Below are 21,719 nucleotides of genomic sequence, written 5' to 3'. Positions count from 1 at the left end.
TTTACCATGTTCACCAAATGCTAAAACTGACCTGGTATTATGATTCTATAGGTCATTACGAGTTCATGGACACCAAACATATCCGCGTTCTTTTTTATTTAAGTGGTGAAAAAAAATCCAAAGTTTGTGGGAAAAAAATAAATAAATGCGCCTTTTTCCGAGACCCGTAGCATCTCCATTTTTCGTGATCTCGGGTTGGCTGAGGGCTTTTTTTTTTTTGCGTGCCGAGCTGCCGTTTTTAAAGATACCATTTTAGGTGTAGATACAATATTTTGAGCGCCCGTTATTGCATTTTAATGAAATGTTGCGGTGACCAAAAAACGGAATACTTGGCATTTTGAATTTTATCGTTATACAGTTTAGCGATCAGGTTAATTTTTTTTTATATTGATAGATCGGGCGATTCTGAACGCGGCAATACCGAATACGTGTAAGTTTGATTTTTTTATGGTCTTATTTTGAGTGGGGCGAAAGGGGGGGGGATTTGAAATTTAAAAAATATTTTTAAAAACCTTTACTTTGGCCATGCTTCAATGATCAGATCGCCTGTATGTAGCAGAATTGCTGACTTGCTATGAGTGCCGACCACCGGCATTGACAACCATAGAGGTCTGCAGGAGACCTCTGGTTGTGATGCTAACCCATCGGTGATCCGCGATCACGTGACGGGGTCACCGATGGGCAGATTTCTGGCACGATTGACGGAAGCGCATGTTAAATGTTGCTGTCACAGTTAGCCAGAGGCATTTAATAGGTTAATCGCGGCAGGTGGATCGCGATTCCACCCGCAGATGTTCTGGGCACATGTCAGCTGTTCAAAACAGCTGACACGTGCCAGGAAAGATGTCAGCTCACCACCGACAAGCTCAGTACTAATATGGCGCATGTCACAAAGGAGTTAAGATCAAAATCTTAAAAAAAACGTACATCTTTCAGGAGCAGTTAGGTAGTATAGATAAAGTGAATACAGTACACAAATTTGCAGTAGACGTTTGAGGAAAATGTTAAAAAGTACCACACACCATTCTATTGCAGTGCTGGAGTGGTGCCTCCAGCGTAAGGTCCCTTAACCTTAGGCTGGTACTTACTCGCTGCTGCTCCCATCAGTTTGTGACCTGCAGGATCGCTCCAGTGTTTTCTGGACAAGCTGGAGGTCACTTTTCAACGCAAGCCTCGGAGAGCCTTGTACTGGCTCTTAAAGACTTACATTGAGCGCTAGTGACCGTTACTTCTGACTTCCGGCCAGTCAAAAGTTGTGCTCACAAGATGGCACCGCAGCCCCAGAGGGGCAACAATAAAAGAAATGAACACGGTAGCCGGTAAGTACAAGACTAGAGTCAGGGACCTACGAATAGTAACACCACTCCAGCGCTAAAACAAAACAAAAAAGCAAACAAAGCTGGAGTGTTGCTTTAACCCCTTCACAACATAGGACATTTATTTGCCATGTATAGTACAAGTGATCAGTACAAGTGATCAGTAGGACTTTTAAAAGACATGGAGGAGAGAAAAAACTAAATAAAAAGGTTCCCTGAAATACCTGTCCTCTCATCCTTGCATTTATTAACCTTCTCTTTAGGTTTCCTCACTTTCTGATCAAGGTACACCAGCAGTTTCTCTTGCTCTTCCCCAGATCGGTTCATGAAATCATTCCAAATCTGTTTAGAAGAGAAACACATTGTGAAAATGTCAATAACTAAGAATATTGACATACAAATCATGAACACCCCAATATGAAGCACACATGTAATGCATCCCTCAAGGTTGTTCTACCATCACACCTCAAACTGAATTATGCTTTCAACAAACTTTGCATAAATCAATAGTATAGGCAATTACAAGAAACTTTTGTAATTTATTTTATCGTAGAAATCAGCTTCCTTCCTCACTTATCAGACACTTCGACTTCCCTGCCTCATGAACTCTGTAGCGCTGTGAAAAAGCAGCTAAAGTCTATAGGTACCTTCACACTGAACAACTTTCCAAAGAGAATGACAACGATCCGTGACGTTGCAGCGTCCTGGATAGCGATATCGTTGTGTTTGACACGCAGCAGCGATGTGGATCCCGCTGTGATATCGTTGGTCGGAGCTAGAAGGCCAGCACCTTATTTCGTCGCTGCTCACCCGCTGTCATCGCTGGATCGGTGTGTGTGACACCGATCCAGCGATGTGTTCACTTGTAACCAGGGTAAACATCGGGTTACTAAGCGCAGGGCCGCGCTTAGTAACCCGATATTTACCCTGGTTACCATTGTAAAAGTAAAAAGAAAACACTACATACTCACCTTCTGATGTCTGTCACGTCCCCCGCCGGCGGCTTCCCTGCACTGAATGTGTGAGCGCCGGCCGGCCGTAAAGCAGAGCACAGCGGTGACGTCACCGCTGTTACTGCCGGCGCCGCTGACACATTCAGTGCAGGGAAAGCTCTCTGCAGCAGCGCGTGGACGCCGGGGGACGTGACAGACTTCAGAAGGTGAGTATGTAGTGTTTTTTTTTACTTTTACAATGGTAACCAGGGTAAATATCGGGTTACTAAGCGCGGCCCTGCACTTAGTAACCCGATGTTTACCCTGGTTACCCGGGTGCTGCAGGGGGACTTCGGCATCGTTGAAACTGTCTTCAACGATGCCGAAGTCTTTCCCCTGATCGTTGGTCGCTGGAGAGCTGTCTGTGTGACAGCTCCACAGCGACCACACAACGACTTACCAACGATCACAATCGCTTGTTGTGATCGTTGGTAAGTCGCTTAGTGTAACGGTACCTTATCTGGTCTTGTCAGAGGAGCCAGACTGCAGGGGTCACATAACAGCTTCATTATCCCCTATGGAAAGGGGAAGGGAGTGGAGGAGTGAGTAGCAGGGAAGGGAACAGACAAAAACAAACAAAAAATAAGACATGGCTCAGGACATTCTAGCAAGTGTTTTACCTCACGTCAGAGGTTTATACAGATTAACACAGCACAGCTCTGAGCTCTGCTGGACAAATGTCCTCATCAAATAATTGCCAGATGTGGGGTTATTCCTCATGTACACACATAGGACAGCTTTGGAAAAGTTACTTGAAACTACAGTTTAAAGAAAACCTGTCAGCAGGATTGTGAAAACAGTTTGAAAATGGCGCTAGCCGCGCCTGAGCAACAGCAGCTATCGGTGATCAAATAGCTGCTACTGCTCAGGCGGTGCCATCTGACGTCTGGCACCTGTCTGCAAAAGGTTTTTTAAAGGTTATGTTAACTAGGGGGCAAGTCAGTGAGAGATCAGTGACCTGTCATAAGCCATACAGATGAATATCTAAGCAGAGCACCACATGAAGACCCCCACAGGCAGGCTTGGAGCACGAGCATATCATTAACTCAAAACTGAAAATAAAGATTAAACAACCACAAGACGGATATCATCACCAGGTATCATTGTAATCAGTATAACGGCGCCGACCTGACACTGTCTGTAGGTTACTGAGCACAATCCTGCTGACAGGTTCCCTTTATTTGTTGATTAATGCCACATATGCTCCAATATGGTACCTCAATGTACACCTCATTATTACAGGCTTCAGCAAATATGCTGGGAGACGAACATATGCAAGAGTCAACTTCATCGGCAACACATTCATCCCTTTCCAGCAAACTCAATAGATAGCGATCTGCAAGAGAGGAAAAACAAAAAGATAAATTTGTCCAATCGAGTGATCACACTTCTAAATCTTTATAGATAGAGCAGCAGTGTTCCAATATCCTCACCACCATTTGATTGAGGGTCCATGACCAAGGATCTCAGAATCCTTGATGAACGTTCCCAAGCACCGCTCTGATGCATGAGACTCCCCCTGCCCCGCTTTATTAGCTTATCCAAGAGTTCGACAAAAAGAAAATGAAAAACAATCATCTCACCCTCCAGTTACATGGTGTACAGAGCCTGTAAGGATCATGGCTCCATACTAGGAGGACATTTTACAGACTGTTCCAACTGTCTAAAACATACTTAATTTAATGAAGTTAGCTAAAATGTCATCGTCCAAAAACCAACGCATTTCAAATGCAATAGCTGTTCTTAAGTCATGGCATAGACCAAAAGGAAGGAAACTGGATCATCAGTTCGAAACAAATAATAGGATGCAAAACCGCTGGAGAAAAAAAACTCGCAATCTACAGGTGGAAAATATGAGATGGTGGAAAAACTATTCCAGATTCATCAAGACCAGAAATGTTCATGCTGGAGTCAAATGCTCCTGAGACATACGCATCTTCATGAATCCGGCGCGCCCGATGAGTGGCGTGCACATCAGTGTCCCCCTTGACACAAATCCTACCCCTAGAGCAAGACTAGGGTTGTAGCAAACACTGCCCATCATCAATTTGATGAGTAGCGGTCAACACATCCTTGTCCTGTTCCGTTCGTCCCTTGTCCGCTTAATTTCAGTGTAGCCTCCAGTTGCACCAAAATTTTTCAAATCGTGGGAACGTCTCCTCACAAGTACTTCTGAATATAAACCATCCAGTTTATTCAGGAGTTAGAGTTTGCACTGTGACTAATAAAAACCGTGGCTGTATCTAAGAATTACTCACCGTTTCCATAACTGATTTGTACACTTGCTAGTCAAGACAAGCAGATGACAATACTGACCCAATAGCACGAAATGGGTTTAAAGGGAATCTGTCAGCTGGATTTTACTCTCTAAACTATTTATCTGCATGTCGCTCTTTCAAAGACAATTCCAGCATTATCTTCACATGGCCGGTCCGTTCCTCCATTACTGAGAAAACAACATTTAAAATTATATGTAAATGAGGCTGGAAATCTGAAGCCTCGGTCACTCCAGCTCTATTCCCCGGTTAATGCCGCCTCCTGCTTGATTGATGGCTCCTTTGCCTGTAGTCACAGACCATAGGGCTTGGCAGTCAAGCAGGAGAAGGCGGTGTTGTCTTTGAAAGACCTACATGGGATTGTGCATATTAATAGTCTGTGGGGTGGAATCCTGCTGACTAGTAATGGAACATTAATTCCTTTAGTTGATTCATGCAATTAGGAAAATATAGAGTCTAATGTAAATAGAGAAAAGCCGTTCCACATCACCACCTCTGTGTATAATGAATTCTCTGAATACCAAATGCATTAGAAGTGGAAGGACTCTTCTGGTGCACTGAAAAAGTGACTGCCTGCTGAGCAGATGTGCCGACTCGCATTAGGGTATGTGCACACGTCAGGACTTCTTGCAGAAATTTTCCTGACAAAAAAACGGAAATTTCTGCCAGAAATCCGCATGCGTTTTTTTCACGTTTTTGATGCGTTTTTTTCCCAGATGCATAGAATTGCGGGAAAAACGCAGAAAATCCGCAAAATTAATGAACATGCTCATTTTTTTTACCGCGATGCGTTTTTTTCGCGGAAAAAAACGCATCCATGTGCACAAAACATGAAGAATGCATTCTAAATGATAGAATGCATAATGCATGCATTGGTAATGAGTTTTTATAACTTTTTAGTGCGAAAAAACCTGAACGTGTGCACATGGCCTCAGTGTGGCTATATCATTACATCGTTCACGGTCATGTATTTTTAGTCTTCTGGTTTGTGCAACCTACATAATGTACATGTCAAAATATCATTTTCGCTATTGCAGTTACCATATTTCTTAATGGTGTATATCTGAAACCCCATAGAATTAGAATAAAGTAGTGCTCTGCATTGCACAGCCTGCAGCGAGTGGCACCATATTTACAGACGCCGCCATAATATAGCCAGGTTTTATTGAAGATCACTAGAAGATCTGGGGATGGTACGTACCCTCTTGGCTACAAACTGGACACCAGAAGACAACATTTTTTCCAATATTTCATGTTCAAATAGTAATGGCATATGCTTTCTTTTATAATCCTGGTAATTTCACTGAATGGTTTACTTAGCTGAACGCTTAGTTGGTGTGGTAGGATGGCTTCCACACAAACATCTTCATTCTAAGTTAAACACTTTGATTATAATGTTGATTTGTGTGTGGGCCGGGGTTAAAAGGTTTTCTCAGGCACAACATTAATTTTAAAGCTGGAGATATCAAAGTCAGAGATAACATTGCCCAATAGTTTATCGGTGCCTTCCCCAAGAGTGCAAAGTAACTTGTGCCCACAATGTGATACAGCGGAAGTAATGTTGGATTCAGGGATCAATAGTCAGAGTATGAAGAAGAAAAAAAAAAAAGGTACTCCAGTGTAGAAAAATATAAACTTTATCTTTGATAGAAAAAATCATAATTGTGGAAAATATTAGTCCAATATCTATTAATTAAAATTTACTTTGATCATGGGAAAACCCCCTTTAAGTAGGAGGGGGTTAATGCAAGGTCAAGTAAGGCTCATGCAGACCTCAAATCCTGAATGTCCTCCCACTCTCAGGTTTGAGTAGCTTCGCCCAGCCAGAGCCCATCCCTCCTACAGTCAACCCACCATTGAGAAGAAACCGTGCTGTGGGAGAAGAACTAAAAAATAAATATATTTATTTCGATATTCGCAAAACTCGCAAATCGAGCTGACTGCCAATGGCAAATTAATCTGATAAAATCACCCAGCCCTACTAGCTATTGGGCCCGCTCCAGAATCCATGGGGCGTTACCTCTTTAAAGCCGCTGAAGTGCTTTCCTAATTTCATGTGTCAGAACTGCAGGATCACTACAACTCGCCTACAGGAATTGATACTAAAATATGACAAGGATGGCTACTGTTGGTATGCAACACTGGATTTCAGGCAACAGGCTATCGATACGTGATTACAGATGGTTGGGTCATGAACACCCCCCTTAGTGGTAAATCTTAAAAAAACTAAAAAAAAAAAAAAAACACAATGTGACTAGACTGAAACTGATGTGGGAACTAGGAGGAGGTTAAAAGCAGCAAGAACATCTCTGGTATCCTTAAAGGGATTGTCCAGTCTTCCGCTAGAAGTCTGTAGTCACTTTGACTGCAGACTTCCGAATCCTTACAGCATGCGCACTGCACACTGTCGGGATTCTGCTGTATTACTGTGGAGACCAGGTGGTCATGTGACTGCAAGAATGCCATTTTCTAACTTCCGACCACATTCCGACTAAGCAGGATCGTCCTCGCTCAATTCAATCACAATTGAGGGAAGATGATCATGTCTAGTCAGAAGTAGGCGAATGGCATACTTGAGAACACATAACACAGCAACACTGGAGAATCCTGACAGTGCGCAGAGTGACTGCCGACTCAGCAGAAGACCAGACAACCCTTTAATGTAACCTGGTGTTCTTAAGGGTAATGGTTGCAATAAGGAATCTAGCCACTCAAATTGTTAATTCATGAAACAATACGAGAGGTGATAAGTTCATTGATCCTCCTCCAATAAGACCAAGGGAGTCCATGTAGAATTGTTCACCAATTTGGACAATAAAACCATGTCCGGCTGCGGTGCTGTAATAAAGAATCCTTAGGGTCAAGAGGAGTCAAACAGTTTCTATTTATTTCCTAGCTTCTAGCCTAGTTTCATCAATGTTTGAATAGCGTCTTTTTCAAGTGAAAAAAATAATTGCATAGCAAGTGTTCAAGGGCAGGGGGAGTGTAAAAAGGCTGAAAGTGTATCTGTAACTGAAGAAAATGCCCACAAGAAAAAAAAAAAAAAAAAAAAAAAGTAGGCGAGAAGAAATTGAGGAGTAGACCGATAATGGGATTGCCTCTGTGGCATGTCTTCACTTCATTCCTGCTTTTCGTTTGTCCCTTCTTCCTCCAAACAGACCAATCATTTGATTTACCCCCTTCTCTCCCCTCAACAATGCAAGGGTTTCCCAGCCTTTCTTCAACCTACTCCCCTACTTTTCCCTCATACATTCCATTTCTTTCCTATCTCCTTTGCAATCCCATCATCAGTCTACTCCATTTCGTTTCCATCACATCACTTTTTTTCCCCTCAAATTTTCTTGTGGGCATTTTCTTCAGTATCGATCACACCTCCAGCCTTTTTAAACCCCTGGCCCTTAAAAACTTGCCATGCAATTGGTTTTTTTTTCCCACTTGAAAAGACGCTAGTCAAGCGTTGAAATGAGTTGTGGAAATAAAAAAAACAAACAAACGTTCAACTCATCTTGGTCCTAAGGATTCTTCATACCAGCAGCGCAACCTGATATTGTATTATCAGCCAAACTGGTCAATGTTCCTGGAGGAGGTCATTCCCAGCCACGAGGCAGCAGCAGGAGGAGTCTAGGAGTTGTGCCTGCACACAGCCTGCCCAGGAGGGTACCTTCCCCCTGCCCAGGAGGGCACCTTCCCTATACGCAGTATCACCCGATGGTCCTGTGCGCTGTTATTCCCCTACCATACAGAATTGTTGTGATAGCAAGTCACATAACTACTGTATATAATCTACCTTCCTTTTTTATTTACATACAGTAATTTATGCCATGACAAGAACATTTATTACTTTTAAAGCATTGTTTTTTTTCACATGTAACTTTATTTTTGATGATGGAAATTTTACCAACACAATAAGCTTTGGCTTCTTAGCCCTTACGAGCTGGATCAGTTTTTGAAACTTCCTTTCCAAGAGCTGGACCTGCTGCGAGCAGTTATTTAACAGAGGGGTTTCCCACGGTGAGCCAACCCGGTTAAGCCACGTGTGACCTAACCTGTATTAAAGTGTATCCATCGTTATAAAATACTTCAGAAATCAAATAGTACACATGAAAAGAAGATATACGGTATTTAAAAATCTGGCTCCTTTCCCTTCTGGATGGATCGCCAGTCTCAATTTACAGGTAAAATCTGTATGCAGTAAAGACAGATTTTCACATTACTGAGATAGGAGATGGCGGGCGATCAGGTGACCATAAATATGCACACTTCTCCCCACATGCCGACCAAACGTGCGCTCAATACAAGTGAATTGAACAAAGCCGAATATGTCTAGTTGGAATGTGGCCAGAAATGTGAATATCGCACACTTGCAGAGTGACTGGTGACTTATCACAAACCCTGACAGCCTCTAATGGTGCAATCTCAGTTTTATTACTATGTAGAATTAATTCCATTCTGCAAAAAGAGCCTTCCCATGGATTTTCTTACTGTTTTCCAGACGTTGAACACTCTTGCGTCCTTTGGCTTTGGGAATCAGATCAGAATTTCGGATTGCACGATTTATGTAGTATTGCTTGCGTTTTGCACTAGAAATCTTCTTGGATGGAGAGCTTGGTAAAGGGGATATACAATCTTCAATTAACCTGAACAAAGACAACAAAAACACTAAGAATGAACAAGACCGATACCGCCCTGTAGCACGTAGATCCCATCATTTTATGGAGTATGTGTAAGTTCCCATAATCAGATAATTAAAAATGTTACTGTATCAATTGTTTTACACGTGGCCCAGTCACTCCATTATAGCAGACTTTCAATTGCAGTATTCGACACAATATTGAAAAGAATGTGTCCACCTTGGGTGCAGCCTACAATGCCTGTAGCCAAGGTCTTTATAAGCCAAACTGATCTAGCTCAGAGGCTATAAGCATTTGTTATGCCTTTCCTGACATTGGACGTACCAGTATGACCTACTTTGTGGCGCGTTCCCACAAATGGATGTAGCGGTACGTCCAATTGTGATAGCCGAGCACCGCCCCCTAGCTGTTTAACCCTCCATATGCTGCGATCAATAGCGATTGCAGCATGTATAAGGCAGGGAGAGGGAGTCTGAAGTCCAATGAAGACCTGTGGTTCTGCCAGCTACAGTGGGCTGTTAGGCTATGCCAGGAACAGGGCTGGCATCATCACCTGACACACCTGGGCAAGTGCTCACCCTCAAATTACTCACCTCTCCTCATTCCACGCTGCTCCGGTCTCTTCAGCGTCTTCTGACTGACATCTCAGTCACTACAACATGCCCTCTGTGCCAAGCAGTGCAGAGAGTTAGAAGATGCTGAGTAGATCGGAGCAACGGGGGATCGAGGAGGTGAGTATTTTTTATTTTTTACGTATGGAGAACTATGTGGTGCCCATAATACTGTAGAGGACTATACTGTCCAGTCTGAAATGAAAAGTCTTCAGTAACTGTGCGACTGCAGACTTGAATCCCACCGGTGGTTTTTGTGGTATTGCAGAATTTACAATAGCTAAACACTGATGTAACGCAAGAAGAAATAAGGTATAGAACAATGCCACAGATTTCACTTATCTGTGCATCATGAATCGTGGTATGTGTTAAGGGAATCTGTCACCCCAAAATTCGCCTATAAGCAAAGGCCACCGCTATCAGGGGCTTACAAAATGCTGTAGATAAGCCCCTGATGTCACCTGAAAGATAAGAAAAACAGGTTATATTATACTCACCCAGGGGCGGTCCTGGTGCAATCCAGTCCAATGGGCGTTGCGGGTCCGGGTCCAGCACCTCCCATCTTCATGCGATGATGTCCTCTTTGCTTCCTGCCGTGGCTCCTGCGCAGGCGTACAGATTTGCCCTGTTGAGGGCAACTTAAAGTACTGCAGTGAGAAGGCGCTGGGTCTCTCTGACCTTTCCCGAAGCCTGCGCACTTTACGCTGCCCTCAACAGGGCAGATAAAGTAAGCCTGCGCAGAAGCCGCGGCAGGAAGCAGAGAAGAGGACGTCATCGTATGAAGATTGGAGGCGGTGGACCCAGACCGCAGCGGGACCGCCCCTAGTTAGTATAATCTAACTTGTTTTTCTTATCTTTCAGGTTACATTGGGGGCTTATCTACAGAATGCTGTAGATAAGCCCCTGATGCCAGAGGCCTAAAGGCCCCGTCACACATAGCGACGCTGCAGCGATACAGACAACGATGCCGATCGCTGCAGCGTCGCTGTTTAGTCGCTGTGTGGTCGCTGGGGAGCTGTCACACAGACCGCTCTCCAGCGACCAACGATGACGAGGTCCCCGGGTAACCAGGGTAAACATCGGGTTGCTAAGCGCAGGGCCGCGCTTAGTAACCCGATGTTTACCCTGGTTACCAGTGTAAAATGTAAAATAACAAACAGTACATACTCACCTTCGCGTCCCCCGGCGTCCGCTTCCTGCACTGACTGAGCGCCGGCCCTAACAGCAGAGCGGTGACGTCACCGCTGTGCTGTACTTTCACTTTACGGCCGGCAGTCAGTCAGTGCGGGAAGCGGACGGCAAGGGACCTGACGGACACCGGAATGCGAGTATGTACTGTTTTTTTTTTTTTACATTTACGATGGTAACCATCGGGTTACTAAGTGCGGCCCTGCGCTTAGTAACCCGATGTTTACCCTGGTTACCAGTGAAGACATCTCTGAATCCGTGTCACACACACCGATTCAGCGATGTCAGCGGGACCTCAACGACCAAAAAAAGGTCCAGGCCATTCTGACACGACCAGCGATCTCACAGCAGGGGCCGGGTCGCTGGTACGTGTCAAACATAGCGAGATCGCTACTGAGGTCGCTGTTGCGTCACAAAACTTGTGACTCAGCAGCGATCTCGCTAGCGACCTCGCTATGTGAGACGGGGCCTTTAGCTTATAGGTGAATTTTGGGGTGACAGATTCCCTTTAAAAAGGGCCCACTGAGACTCTTTTGCCCGGGGCCCACGAAAATCTGGAGCTGGCCCTGACCAAGAGCACGATCTAAAAGACGATTCCGTCAGTGTAATACTGACAGATATAATGCATTATACCAAATCGATCAGAGTAATAAAATATAAAGTCCCATAGAACAACTAAGTAATAAAAGGGGGAAACAAAAGAGAATATATATTTTTTTTAACATGAAAAGTTACTCATTTGGTATCCTCACATCTGAAACGACCAGACCTATAAAATGGTCAGTGGTTGACAGTTTATATTTAAAAAAAAAAAAAAGGGGCGACCACCCCCTTTCCCCATGGGTTTTCATCACACCTAACAAACAAGAAGAGGCATAAAGCTAGATTGAAAGAAAAAATAAATAAATACAGTTAGGTCCATATATATTTGGACAGAGACAACATTTTTCCAATTTTGGTTATAGACATTACCACAATGAATTTTAAACAAAACAATTCAGATGCAGTTGAAGTTCAGACTTTCAGCTTTCATTTGAGGGTATCCACATTAAAATTGGATGAAGAGTTTAGGAGTTTCAGCTCCTTAACATGTGCCACCCTGTTTTTAAAGGGACCAAAAGTAATTGGACAGATTCAATAATTTTAAATAAAATGTTCATTTCTAGTACTTGGTTGAAAACCCTCTGTTGGCAATGACTGCCTGAAGTCTTGAACTCATGGACATCACCAGACGCTGTGTTTCCTCCTTTCCTTGATGCTCTGCCAGGCCTTCACTGCGGTGGTTTTCAGTTGCTGTTTGTTTGTGGGCCTTTCTGTCTGAAGTTTAGTCTATAACAAGTGAAATGCATGCTCAGTTGGGTTGAGATCAGGTGACTGACTTGGCCATTCAAGAATATTCCACTTCTTTGCTTTAATAAACTCCTGGGTTGCTTTGGCTTTATGTTTTGGGCCATTGTCCATCTGTAGTATGAAACGACGACCAATCAGTTTGGCTGCATTTGGCTGGATCTGAGCACACAGTATGGCTCTGAATACCTCAGAATTCATTCGGCTGCTTCTGTCCTGTGTCACATCAACAATAAACACTAGTGACCCAGTGCCACTGGCAGCCATGCATGCCCAAGCCATCACACTGCCTCCGCCGTGTTTACAGATGATGTGGTATGCTTTGTGTCATGAGCTGTACCACGCCTTTGCCATACTTTTCTCTCTCCATCATTCTGGTAGAGGTTGATCTTGGTTTCATCTGTCCAAAGAATGTTATTCCAGAACTGTGCTGACTTTTTTAGATGTTTTTTAGCAAAGTCCAGTCTAGCCTTTTTATTCTTGATGCTTATGAGTGGCTTGCACCATGCAGTGAACCCTCTGTATTTACTTTCATGCAGTCTTCTCTTTATGGTAGATTTGGATATTGATACGCCTACCTCCTGGAGAGTGTTGGTCACTTGGTTGGCTGTTGTGAAGGGGTTTCTCTTCACCATGGAGATTATTCTGCGATCATCCACCACTGTTGTCTTCCGTGGGCGCCCAGGTCTTTTTGCATTGATGAGTTCACCAGTGCTTTCTTTCTTTCTCGGGATGTACCAAACTGTAGATTTTGCCACTCCTAATATTGTAGCAATTTCTCGGATGGGTTTTTTCTGTTTTCGCAGCTTAAGGATGGATTGTTTCACCTGCATGGAGAGCTCCTTTGACCGCATGTTTACTTCACAGCAAAACCTTTCAGATGCAAGCACCACACATCAAATCAACTCCAGGCCCTTTATCTGCTTAATTGAGAATGACATAACGAAGGGATTGCCCTCCCCTGTCCATGAAATAGCCTTGGAGTCAATTGTCCAATTACTTTTGGTCCCTTTAAAAACAGGGTGGCACATGTTGAGGAGTTGAAACTCCTAAACCCTTCATCCGATTTTAATGTGGATACCCTCAAATGAAAGCTGAAAGTCTGAACTTCAACTGCATCTGAATTGTTTTGTTTAAAATTCATTGTGGTAATGTCTATAACCAAAATTAGAAAAATGTTGTCTCTGTCCAAATATATATGGACCTAACTGTAAATAGCTGAAAACGCCATCTTGTATGCAAAAAATATGCCACCATACAGCTTCCTCAGCAAAGAAATATAATTACAGCTCTCAGAATATAGCGATGTAAAAATTTTTTTGTAATTGTGTAAAAGTGATAAAACGTGGTATTTCTGTAATTGTAGGGACCAGAAAAATGAAGCTGACTTATCACTTTTACTACACTGTTCCGGGGTTTGTTCACTCTGCCTCTCAAATATCGGCATAGAAAGCAATAAAAAATAAATAAAAAATTATGCACCCCAAAATGGTACCAATAGAACCATTTCATCCCGCAAAAAAAAAAAAATTATATATATTATATTATAGGACTGAAAATATGACAATGCAAACTTTAGGTAAAAAAAAAAAAGCTGTTTCAGTATGTGAAGGTAAAAGTCCATTATAAATCTGGCATTGCTGTAAATCACACCGACTATTAGAATAAAAAAAAAAAAAAAGTTGTCAAATCACTTATACTGCACGAGGAACGGCGTAAAAAATAAATAAAACCAATTCTTCACCTGCTGTTCATTTTTCCATTCTGCCTCCCAAAGATCGCAGTAAGGCTTGCCGCACATTTATCCTGCGCTGAGCACGCACACCGGCGTTTCTGTGTAAATCTCTGAAATACATGAGACTCCCTAATGAGTCAAATGGGGATACTGGTCTATGTCTAGCCTATGATTTTGAGGTGTCAGTATTTTTAGGCAAGCATAAAAGTGCGGTAGGCCACAGTATTCTGCACCTCTGAAAAACGACACTGCTGAACCCAGGCCAGACGGAGTCCAGAGTAAGGGCTTGTGCACACGCTGCGGATTCCATTGCGGAATTTTCCGCAGCAGATTTGATAAATCCGCAGTGCAAAACCGCTGCGGTTTTTACTGTGGATTTATTGCGGTTTCAATTGCGGGTTCCGCTGCAGGTTTACACCTGCAGTTTTCTATTGGAGCAGGTGTAAACCTGCATCGGAATCCGCACAAAGAATTGACATGCTGCGGAATATAAACTGCTGTGTTTCCGCGCGTTTTTTTCCGCAGCATGTGCACTGCGGATTTAGTTTCCCATAGGTTTACATTGTACTGTAAACTCATGGGAAAACCGCTGCGGAAACGCAGCTGCGGAAACGCTGCGGTTCCGCAGCAAAATCCGCAGCGTGTGCACATAGCCTAACTCTGCTGCCTCACTCTGCTGCCTCATTATAGTGAGTGCCTCCATCATCTGAATCACATCATTAACCCCTTCCCGACCTGTGACAGCGTATGCGTCATGAAAGTCGGTGCCAATCCGACCTGTGACGCATATGCTGTGTCACAGTATGATCGCGTCCCTGCAGGCCGGGTGAAAGGGTTAACTCCAATTTCACCCGACATGCAGGGACAGGGGGAGTGGTACTTCAGCCCAGGGGGGGTGGCTTCGCCCCCCGTGGCTACGATCGCTCTGATTGGCTGTTTCACTTTCAACAGCCAATCAGAGCGATCTGTAATATTTCACCTATGAAAATTGGTGAAATATTACAATCCAGCCATGGCCGATGCTGCTATAGCATCTGCCATGGCTGGAGACCCCGATCTGCCCCCCCACGACTGACGGCGGCGATCTGTAGCCGCCGTCAGTGTTCCGTACCCCTCCGTCCTGTCCTAAGCGCCTTCCTCTCCCATCCGACCCTCCCCCGTCCTCCCCTCTGCCGCCCCTGCTGTCCGATCGCACCCCCCCATACTTACCTAGTCCCGTTGTCCCTCCCGGTGTCCTCGGTCTTCTCGCATGGGCGCCGCCATCTTGGAAAATGGCGGGCGCATGTGCAGTGCGCCGGTCGAATCTGCCGGCCAGCAGATTCGTTCCTTGCACATTTTGATCGCTGCGATAGGTTCTATCACAGCGATCAAAATAAAAAAAATAGTAAATAAACCCCCCCTTTATCACCCCCATAGGTAGAAACAATAATAAAATACTGAAAATATATTTATTTTTGTTTTTCTGTTAGGAGTAGGGGTAGGGGATAGGGCTGCACTTAGGCTTTAGAGTTGCACTTAGGCTTTAGAGTTGCACTTAGGCTTTAGAGTTGCACTTAGGCTTTAGAGTTGCACTTAGGCTTTAGAGTTGCACTTAGGCTTTAGAGTTGCACTTAGGCTTTAGAGTTGCACTTAGGCTTTAGAGTTGCACTTAGGCTTTAGAGTTGCACTTAGGCTTTAGAGTTGCACTTAGGCTTTAGAGTTGCACTTAGGCTTTAGAGTTGCACTTAGGCTTTAGAGTTGCACTTAGGCTTTAGAGTTGCACTTAGGCTTTAGAGTTGCACTTAGGCTTTAGAGTTGCACTTAGGCTTTAGAGTTGCACTTAGGCTTTAGAGTTGCACTTAGGCTTTAGAGTTGCACTTAGGCTTTAGAGTTGCACTTAGGCTTTAGAGTTGCACTTAGGCTTTAGAGTTGCACTTAGGCTTTAGAGTTGCACTTAGGCTTTAGAGTTGCACTTAGGCTTTAGAGTTGCACTTAGGCTTTAGAGTTGCACTTAGGCTTTAGAGTTGCACTTAGGCTTTAGAGTTGCACTTAGGCTTTAGAGTTGCACTTAGGCTTTAGAGTTGCACTTAGGCTTTAGAGTTGCACTTAGGCTTTAGAGTTGCACTTAGGCTTTAGAGTTGCACTTAGGCTTTAGAGTTGCACTTAGGCTTTAGAGTTGCACTTAGGCTTTAGAGTTGCACTTAGGCTTTAGAGTTGCACTTAGGCTTTAGAGTTGCACTTAGGCTTTAGAGTTGCACTTAGGCTTTAGAGTTGCACTTAGGCTTTAGAGTTGCACTTAGGCTTTAGAGTTGCACTTAGGCTTTAGAGTTGCACTTAGGCTTTAGAGTTGCACTTAGGCTTTAGAGTTGCACTTAGGCTTTAGAGTTGCACTTAGGCTTTAGAGTTGCACTTAGGCTTTAGAGTTGCACTTAGGCTTTAGAGTTGCACTTAGGCTTTAGAGTTGCACTTAGGCTTTAGAGTTGCACTTAGGCTTTAGAGTTGCACTTAGGCTTTAGAGTTGCACTTAGGCTTTAGAGTTGCACTTAGGCTTTAGAGTTGCACTTAGGCTTTAGAGTTGCACTTAGACTTTAGAGTTGCACTTAGACTTTAGAGTTGCACTTAGGCTTTAGAGTTGCACTTAGGCTTTAGAGTTGCACTTAGGCTTTAGAGTTGCACTTAGGCTTTAGAGTTGCACTTAGGCTTTAGAGTTGCACTTAGGCTATGTGCACATGGTGCAGAATTGGCTGCGGATCCGCAGCGGATTGGTCGCTGCGGATTTGTAGCAGTTTTCCATCACGTTTACAGTACCACGTAAACCTATGGAAAACCAAATCCGCTGTGCCCATGGTGCGGAAAATACAGCGCGGAAACGCTGCGTTGTATTTTCCGCAGCATGTCAATTCTTTGTGCGGATTCCACAGCGTTTTACACCTGCTCCATAATAGGAATCCGCAGGTGAAATCCACACAAAAAACACTGGAAATCCGTGGTAAATCCGCAGGTAAAGCGCAGTGCGTTTTACCTGCAGATTTTTCAAAAACAGTGCGGAAAAATCCGCACACAAATCCGCAACGTGGGCAGATAGCCTTAGGGTTAGGATTGGAATTAGAGTTAGGGTTGGAATTAGGGTAAAGACTAGGGTTAGGGGTGTGTTGGGGTTAGGGTTGGAGTTAGAATTGAGGGGTTTCCACTGTTTAGGCACATCAGGGGGTCTCCAAACGCGACATGGCGCCACCATTGATTCCAGCCAATCTTGCGTTGAAAAAGTCAAATGGTGCTCTCTCCCTTCCGAGCCCCGACGTGTGCCCAAACAGTGGTTTACCCCCACATATGGGGTACCAGCGTACTCAGGAGAAACTGGACAACAACTTTTGGGGTCTAATTTCTCCTGTAACCCTTGGGAAAATAAAAAATTGCAGGCTAAAAAATTATTTTTGAGGAAAGAAAAATGATTTTTTATTTTCACGGCTCTGCGTTATAAACTTCTGTGAAGCAGCTGGGGGTTCTAAGTGCTCACTACACATGTAGATAAGTTCCTTTGGGGGTCTAGTTTCCAAAATGTGGTCACTTGTGTGGGGTTTCTACTGTTTAGGCACATCAGGGGCTCTGCAAACGCAACGCGACCCCCGCAGAGCATTCCATCAAAGTCTGCATTTCAAAAAGTCACTACTTCCCTTCCGAACCCCGACGTGTGCCCAAACAGTGGTTTACCCCCACATATGGGGTATCAGCGTACTCAGGAGAAACTGGACAACAACATTTGGGTTCCAATTTCTCCTGTTACCCTTGGGAAAATAAAAAATTCCGGGCTAAAAAATCATTTTTGAGGAAAGAAAAACTATTTTTTATTTTCACGGCTCTGCGTTATAAACTTCTGTGAAGCAGCTGGGGGTTTAAAGTGCTCACTATGCATCTAGATAAGTTCCTTGGGGGGGTCTAGTTTCCAAAATGGGGTCACATGTGGGGGAGCTCCAATGTTTAGGCACACAGGGTCTCTCCAAACCTGGCCGTTTTTTACAATTCTGACCAGTGTCCCTTTATGAGGTAATAACTCCGGAACGCTTCAACGGATCCTAGCGGTTCTGAGACTGTTTTTTCGTGACATATTGGGCTTCACGTTAGTGGTAAATTTAGGTCGATAATTTCTGCGTTTATTTGTGAAAAAAACTGAAATTTGGCGAAAATTTTGAAAATTTTGCAATTTTCACATTTTGAATTTTTATTCTGTTAAACCAGAGAGTTATGTAACACAAAATAGTTAATAAATAACATTTTCCACATGTCTACTTTACATCAGCACAATTTTGGAAACAAAATTTTTTTTTGCTACGAAGTTAAAAGGGTTAAAATTTGACCAGTGATTTCTCATTTTTACAACAAAATTTACAAAACCATTTTTTTAGGGACCACCTCACATTTGAAGTCAGTTTGAGGGGTCTATATGGCTGAAAATACCCAAAAGTGACACCATTCTAAAAACTGCACCCCTCAAGGTGCTCAAAACCACATTCAAGAAGTTTATTAACCCTTCAGGTGCTTCACAGCAGCAGAAGCAACATGGAAGGAAAAAATGAATTAACTTTTTAGTCACAAAAATAAAATGATCTTTTAGCAACAATTTTTTTTATTTTCCCAAGGGTAAAAAGAAACTGGACCCCAAAAGTTATTGTACAATTTGTCCTGAGTACGCCGATTCCCCCCCCCCCCCCCCACATATGGGGTAACAACTGTTTGGGCGCACGACAGGGCTCGGAAGGGAAGGAGCTCCATTTGACTTTCTCAATGAAAAATTGGCTCCAATCTTTAGCGGACACCATGTCGCGTTTGGAGAGCCCCTGTGTGCCTAAACATTGGAGCTCCCCCACAAGTGACCCCATTTTAGAAAATAGACCCCCCAAGGAACTTATCTAGATGCATAGGGAGTACTTTGAACCCCCAGGTGCTTCACAAATTGATCCGTAAAAATGAAAAAGTACTTTTTTTTTTTGTTTTCACAAAAAAAAAAAAATTTAGCCTCAATTTGTTCATTTCCACATGAGCAACAGGATAAAATGGATCCTAAAATTTATTGGGCAATTTCTCCTGAGTACACTGATACCTCACATGTGGGGGTAAACCACTGTTTGGGCACACGGCAGGGCTCGGAAGGGAAGGAGCGCCATTTGACTTTCTCAATGAAAAATTACGGTAGCTCCAATCTTTAGCGGAAACCATGTCGCGTTTGGAGAGCCCCTGTGTGCCTAAACATTAGAGCTCCCCCACATGTGACCCCATTTTGGAAACTAGACCTCCCGTGGAACTAATCTAGCTATGAAGTGACCACTTTAAACCCCCAAGTTCTTCACAGAAGTTTATAACGCAGAGCCGTGAAAATAAAAAATCATTTTTCTTTCCTCAAAAATTTTTTTTTAGTCTGCTATTTTTTATTTTCACAAGGGTAACTGGAGAAATTGGACCCCAAAAGTTGTTGTCCAGTTTGTCCTGAGTACGCTGATATCCCATATGTGGGGGGGAACCACTGTTTGGGTACACGTCGGGGCTCGGAAGGGAAGTAGTGACATTTTGGAATGCAGACTTTGATGGAATGGTCTGCGGGCATCATGTTACGTTTGCAGAGCCCCTGATGTGCCTAAACAGTAGAAACCCCCCACAAGTGACCCCATTTTGGAAACTATACCCCCCAAGAAACTTATCTAGATATGTGGTGAGCACTTTGAACCCCCAAGTGCTTCACAGAAGTTTACAACGCAGAGCCCTGAAAATAAAAAATAATTTCTTTCCTCAAAAATGATGTTTTAGCAAGCAATTTTTTATTTTCACAAGGGTAAAAGGAGAAATTGTACCCCATTAGTTGTTGCCCAGTTTGTCCCGAGTATGCTGGTACCCCATATGTGGGGGTAAACCACTGTTTGGGCGCACGTCGGGGCTCGGAAGGGAGGGAGCACCATTTGACTTTTTAAACGCAAGATTGGCTGGCGCCATGTTGCGTTTGGAGACCCCTGATGTGCTTAAACAGTGGAAACCCCTCAATTCTAACTCCAACACTAACCCAAACACACCCCTAACCCTAATCCCAACTCTAGCCATAACCCTAATCACAACCCTAACCCCAACACACCCCTAACCACAACCCTAACCCCAACACACCTCTAACCCTAATCCCAACACACCCCTAACCACAACCCTAACCCCAACACACCCCTAACCCTATTTCCAACCCTAGCCCTAAATCCAACCCTAACCCCCTAAGGCTATGTGCCCACGTTGCGGATTCGTGTGAGATTTTTCCGCAGCATTTTTTTAAAAATTCGCAGGTAAAAGGCACTGCGTTTTACCTGCGGATTTACTGCAGATTTCCAGTATTTTTATGCGGATTTCACCTGCGGATTCCTATTGAGGAACAGGTGTAAAATGCTGCGGAATCCGCACAAAGAATTGACATGCTGCGGAAAATACAACGCAGCATTTCCGCGCAGTATTTTCCGCACCATGGGCACAGCAAATTTGGTTTTCCATAGGTTTACATGGCACTGTAAACCTGATGGAAAACTGCTACGAATCCGCAGCGGCCAATCCGCTGCGGATCCGCAGCCAAATCCGCACCGTGTGCACATAGCCTAATTCTAAGGGTATGAGCACATGCTGCGGAAAACGCTGCGGACCCACAGCAGTTTCCCATGAGTTTACAGTTCAATATAAAGCTATGGGAAAAAAAAAAAAAACGCTGTGCAGATGCTGCGGAAAAAAACTGTGCGGAAACGCAGCGGTTTACATTCCGCAGCATATCACTTCTTTCTGCGGATTCCACAGCGGTTTTACAGCTGCTCCTATAGAAAACCGCAGTTGTAAAACCGCAGTGAAATCCGCAGCGGTTTTGCAGCCATGGACGATGATATTGCAGCATCGGCCATGGCTGGATTTTAATATTTCACCACTTTTCATAGGTGAAATATTACAAATTGCTCTGATTGGCTGTTGAAAGTGCAACAGCCAATCAGAGCGATCATAGCCACCTGGGGGCAAAGCCACCCCCCCTGGGCTAAAGTACCATTCCCCCTGTCCCTGCAGATCGGGTGAAATTGGAGTTAACCCTTTCACCCGATCTGCAGGGACGCGATCCCTCCATGACGCCACATAGGCGTCACAGGTCAGATTGGCACAGACTTTCATGAGGCCTACGTGGCGTCACAGGTCGGGAAGGGGTTAAGAGATATAGATGGAAACCAAAGTAAGTGCTCAGCATAGAGCGCAGGATAAATATGATCTGAAACGTTATGCAAAATGTTCCCAGTAAAAAGCGTCAACTCAGTCCATAAAAAAGCAAGTCCCCACTCAGGTCCGTGATCTGTCAATGGAAATATAGGGGCCTTCCATGTTACTGGTAGTGCAAAGGCTCTGGAAAAGTGTTATGGCTCAGTTGGTGGTGGGGGGGTTTGAGCAAGATGGGGATAAGATGATGACTTCTGTTTGTGCATATTAAGTTTTAGAAATCTGGACAGACATTGTGGAATTCCAGTTAGTAGGGAGGTGATACAGTGTCTTGCAGAAGTATTTGGCTCCCTGGAACTTTTCAACCTTTTCAACATATGCTTCAAACATAACGATACCAAATGTAAATTCTTGGTGAAGAATCAACAAGTGGAA

General features: G+C 43.9%; 1 protein-coding gene across 1 annotated transcript in view; it reads right to left on the bottom strand.

The window, feature by feature from the left end:
* Positions 1-21,719, bottom strand: part of R3HDM4 (R3H domain containing 4) — a 64,232-nt gene that overhangs the window by 12,178 nt on the left and 30,335 nt on the right. The window contains exons 2-4 of the mRNA XM_077271562.1: positions 9,067-9,221; positions 3,526-3,644; positions 1,541-1,658 (exon numbers count right to left, since the gene is read on the bottom strand). Coding sequence (XP_077127677.1) covers positions 1,541-1,658; positions 3,526-3,644; positions 9,067-9,221 — 392 coding nt within the window. The remainder of the gene's footprint in view (positions 1-1,540; positions 1,659-3,525; positions 3,645-9,066; positions 9,222-21,719) is intronic.

The sequence above is a fragment of the Ranitomeya variabilis genome, chromosome 1 (assembly GCF_051348905.1).
Source record: "Ranitomeya variabilis isolate aRanVar5 chromosome 1, aRanVar5.hap1, whole genome shotgun sequence".
Taxonomy (NCBI): domain Eukaryota; kingdom Metazoa; phylum Chordata; class Amphibia; order Anura; family Dendrobatidae; genus Ranitomeya; species Ranitomeya variabilis.
This window is presented reverse-complemented; position numbering and strand designations above follow the sequence as displayed.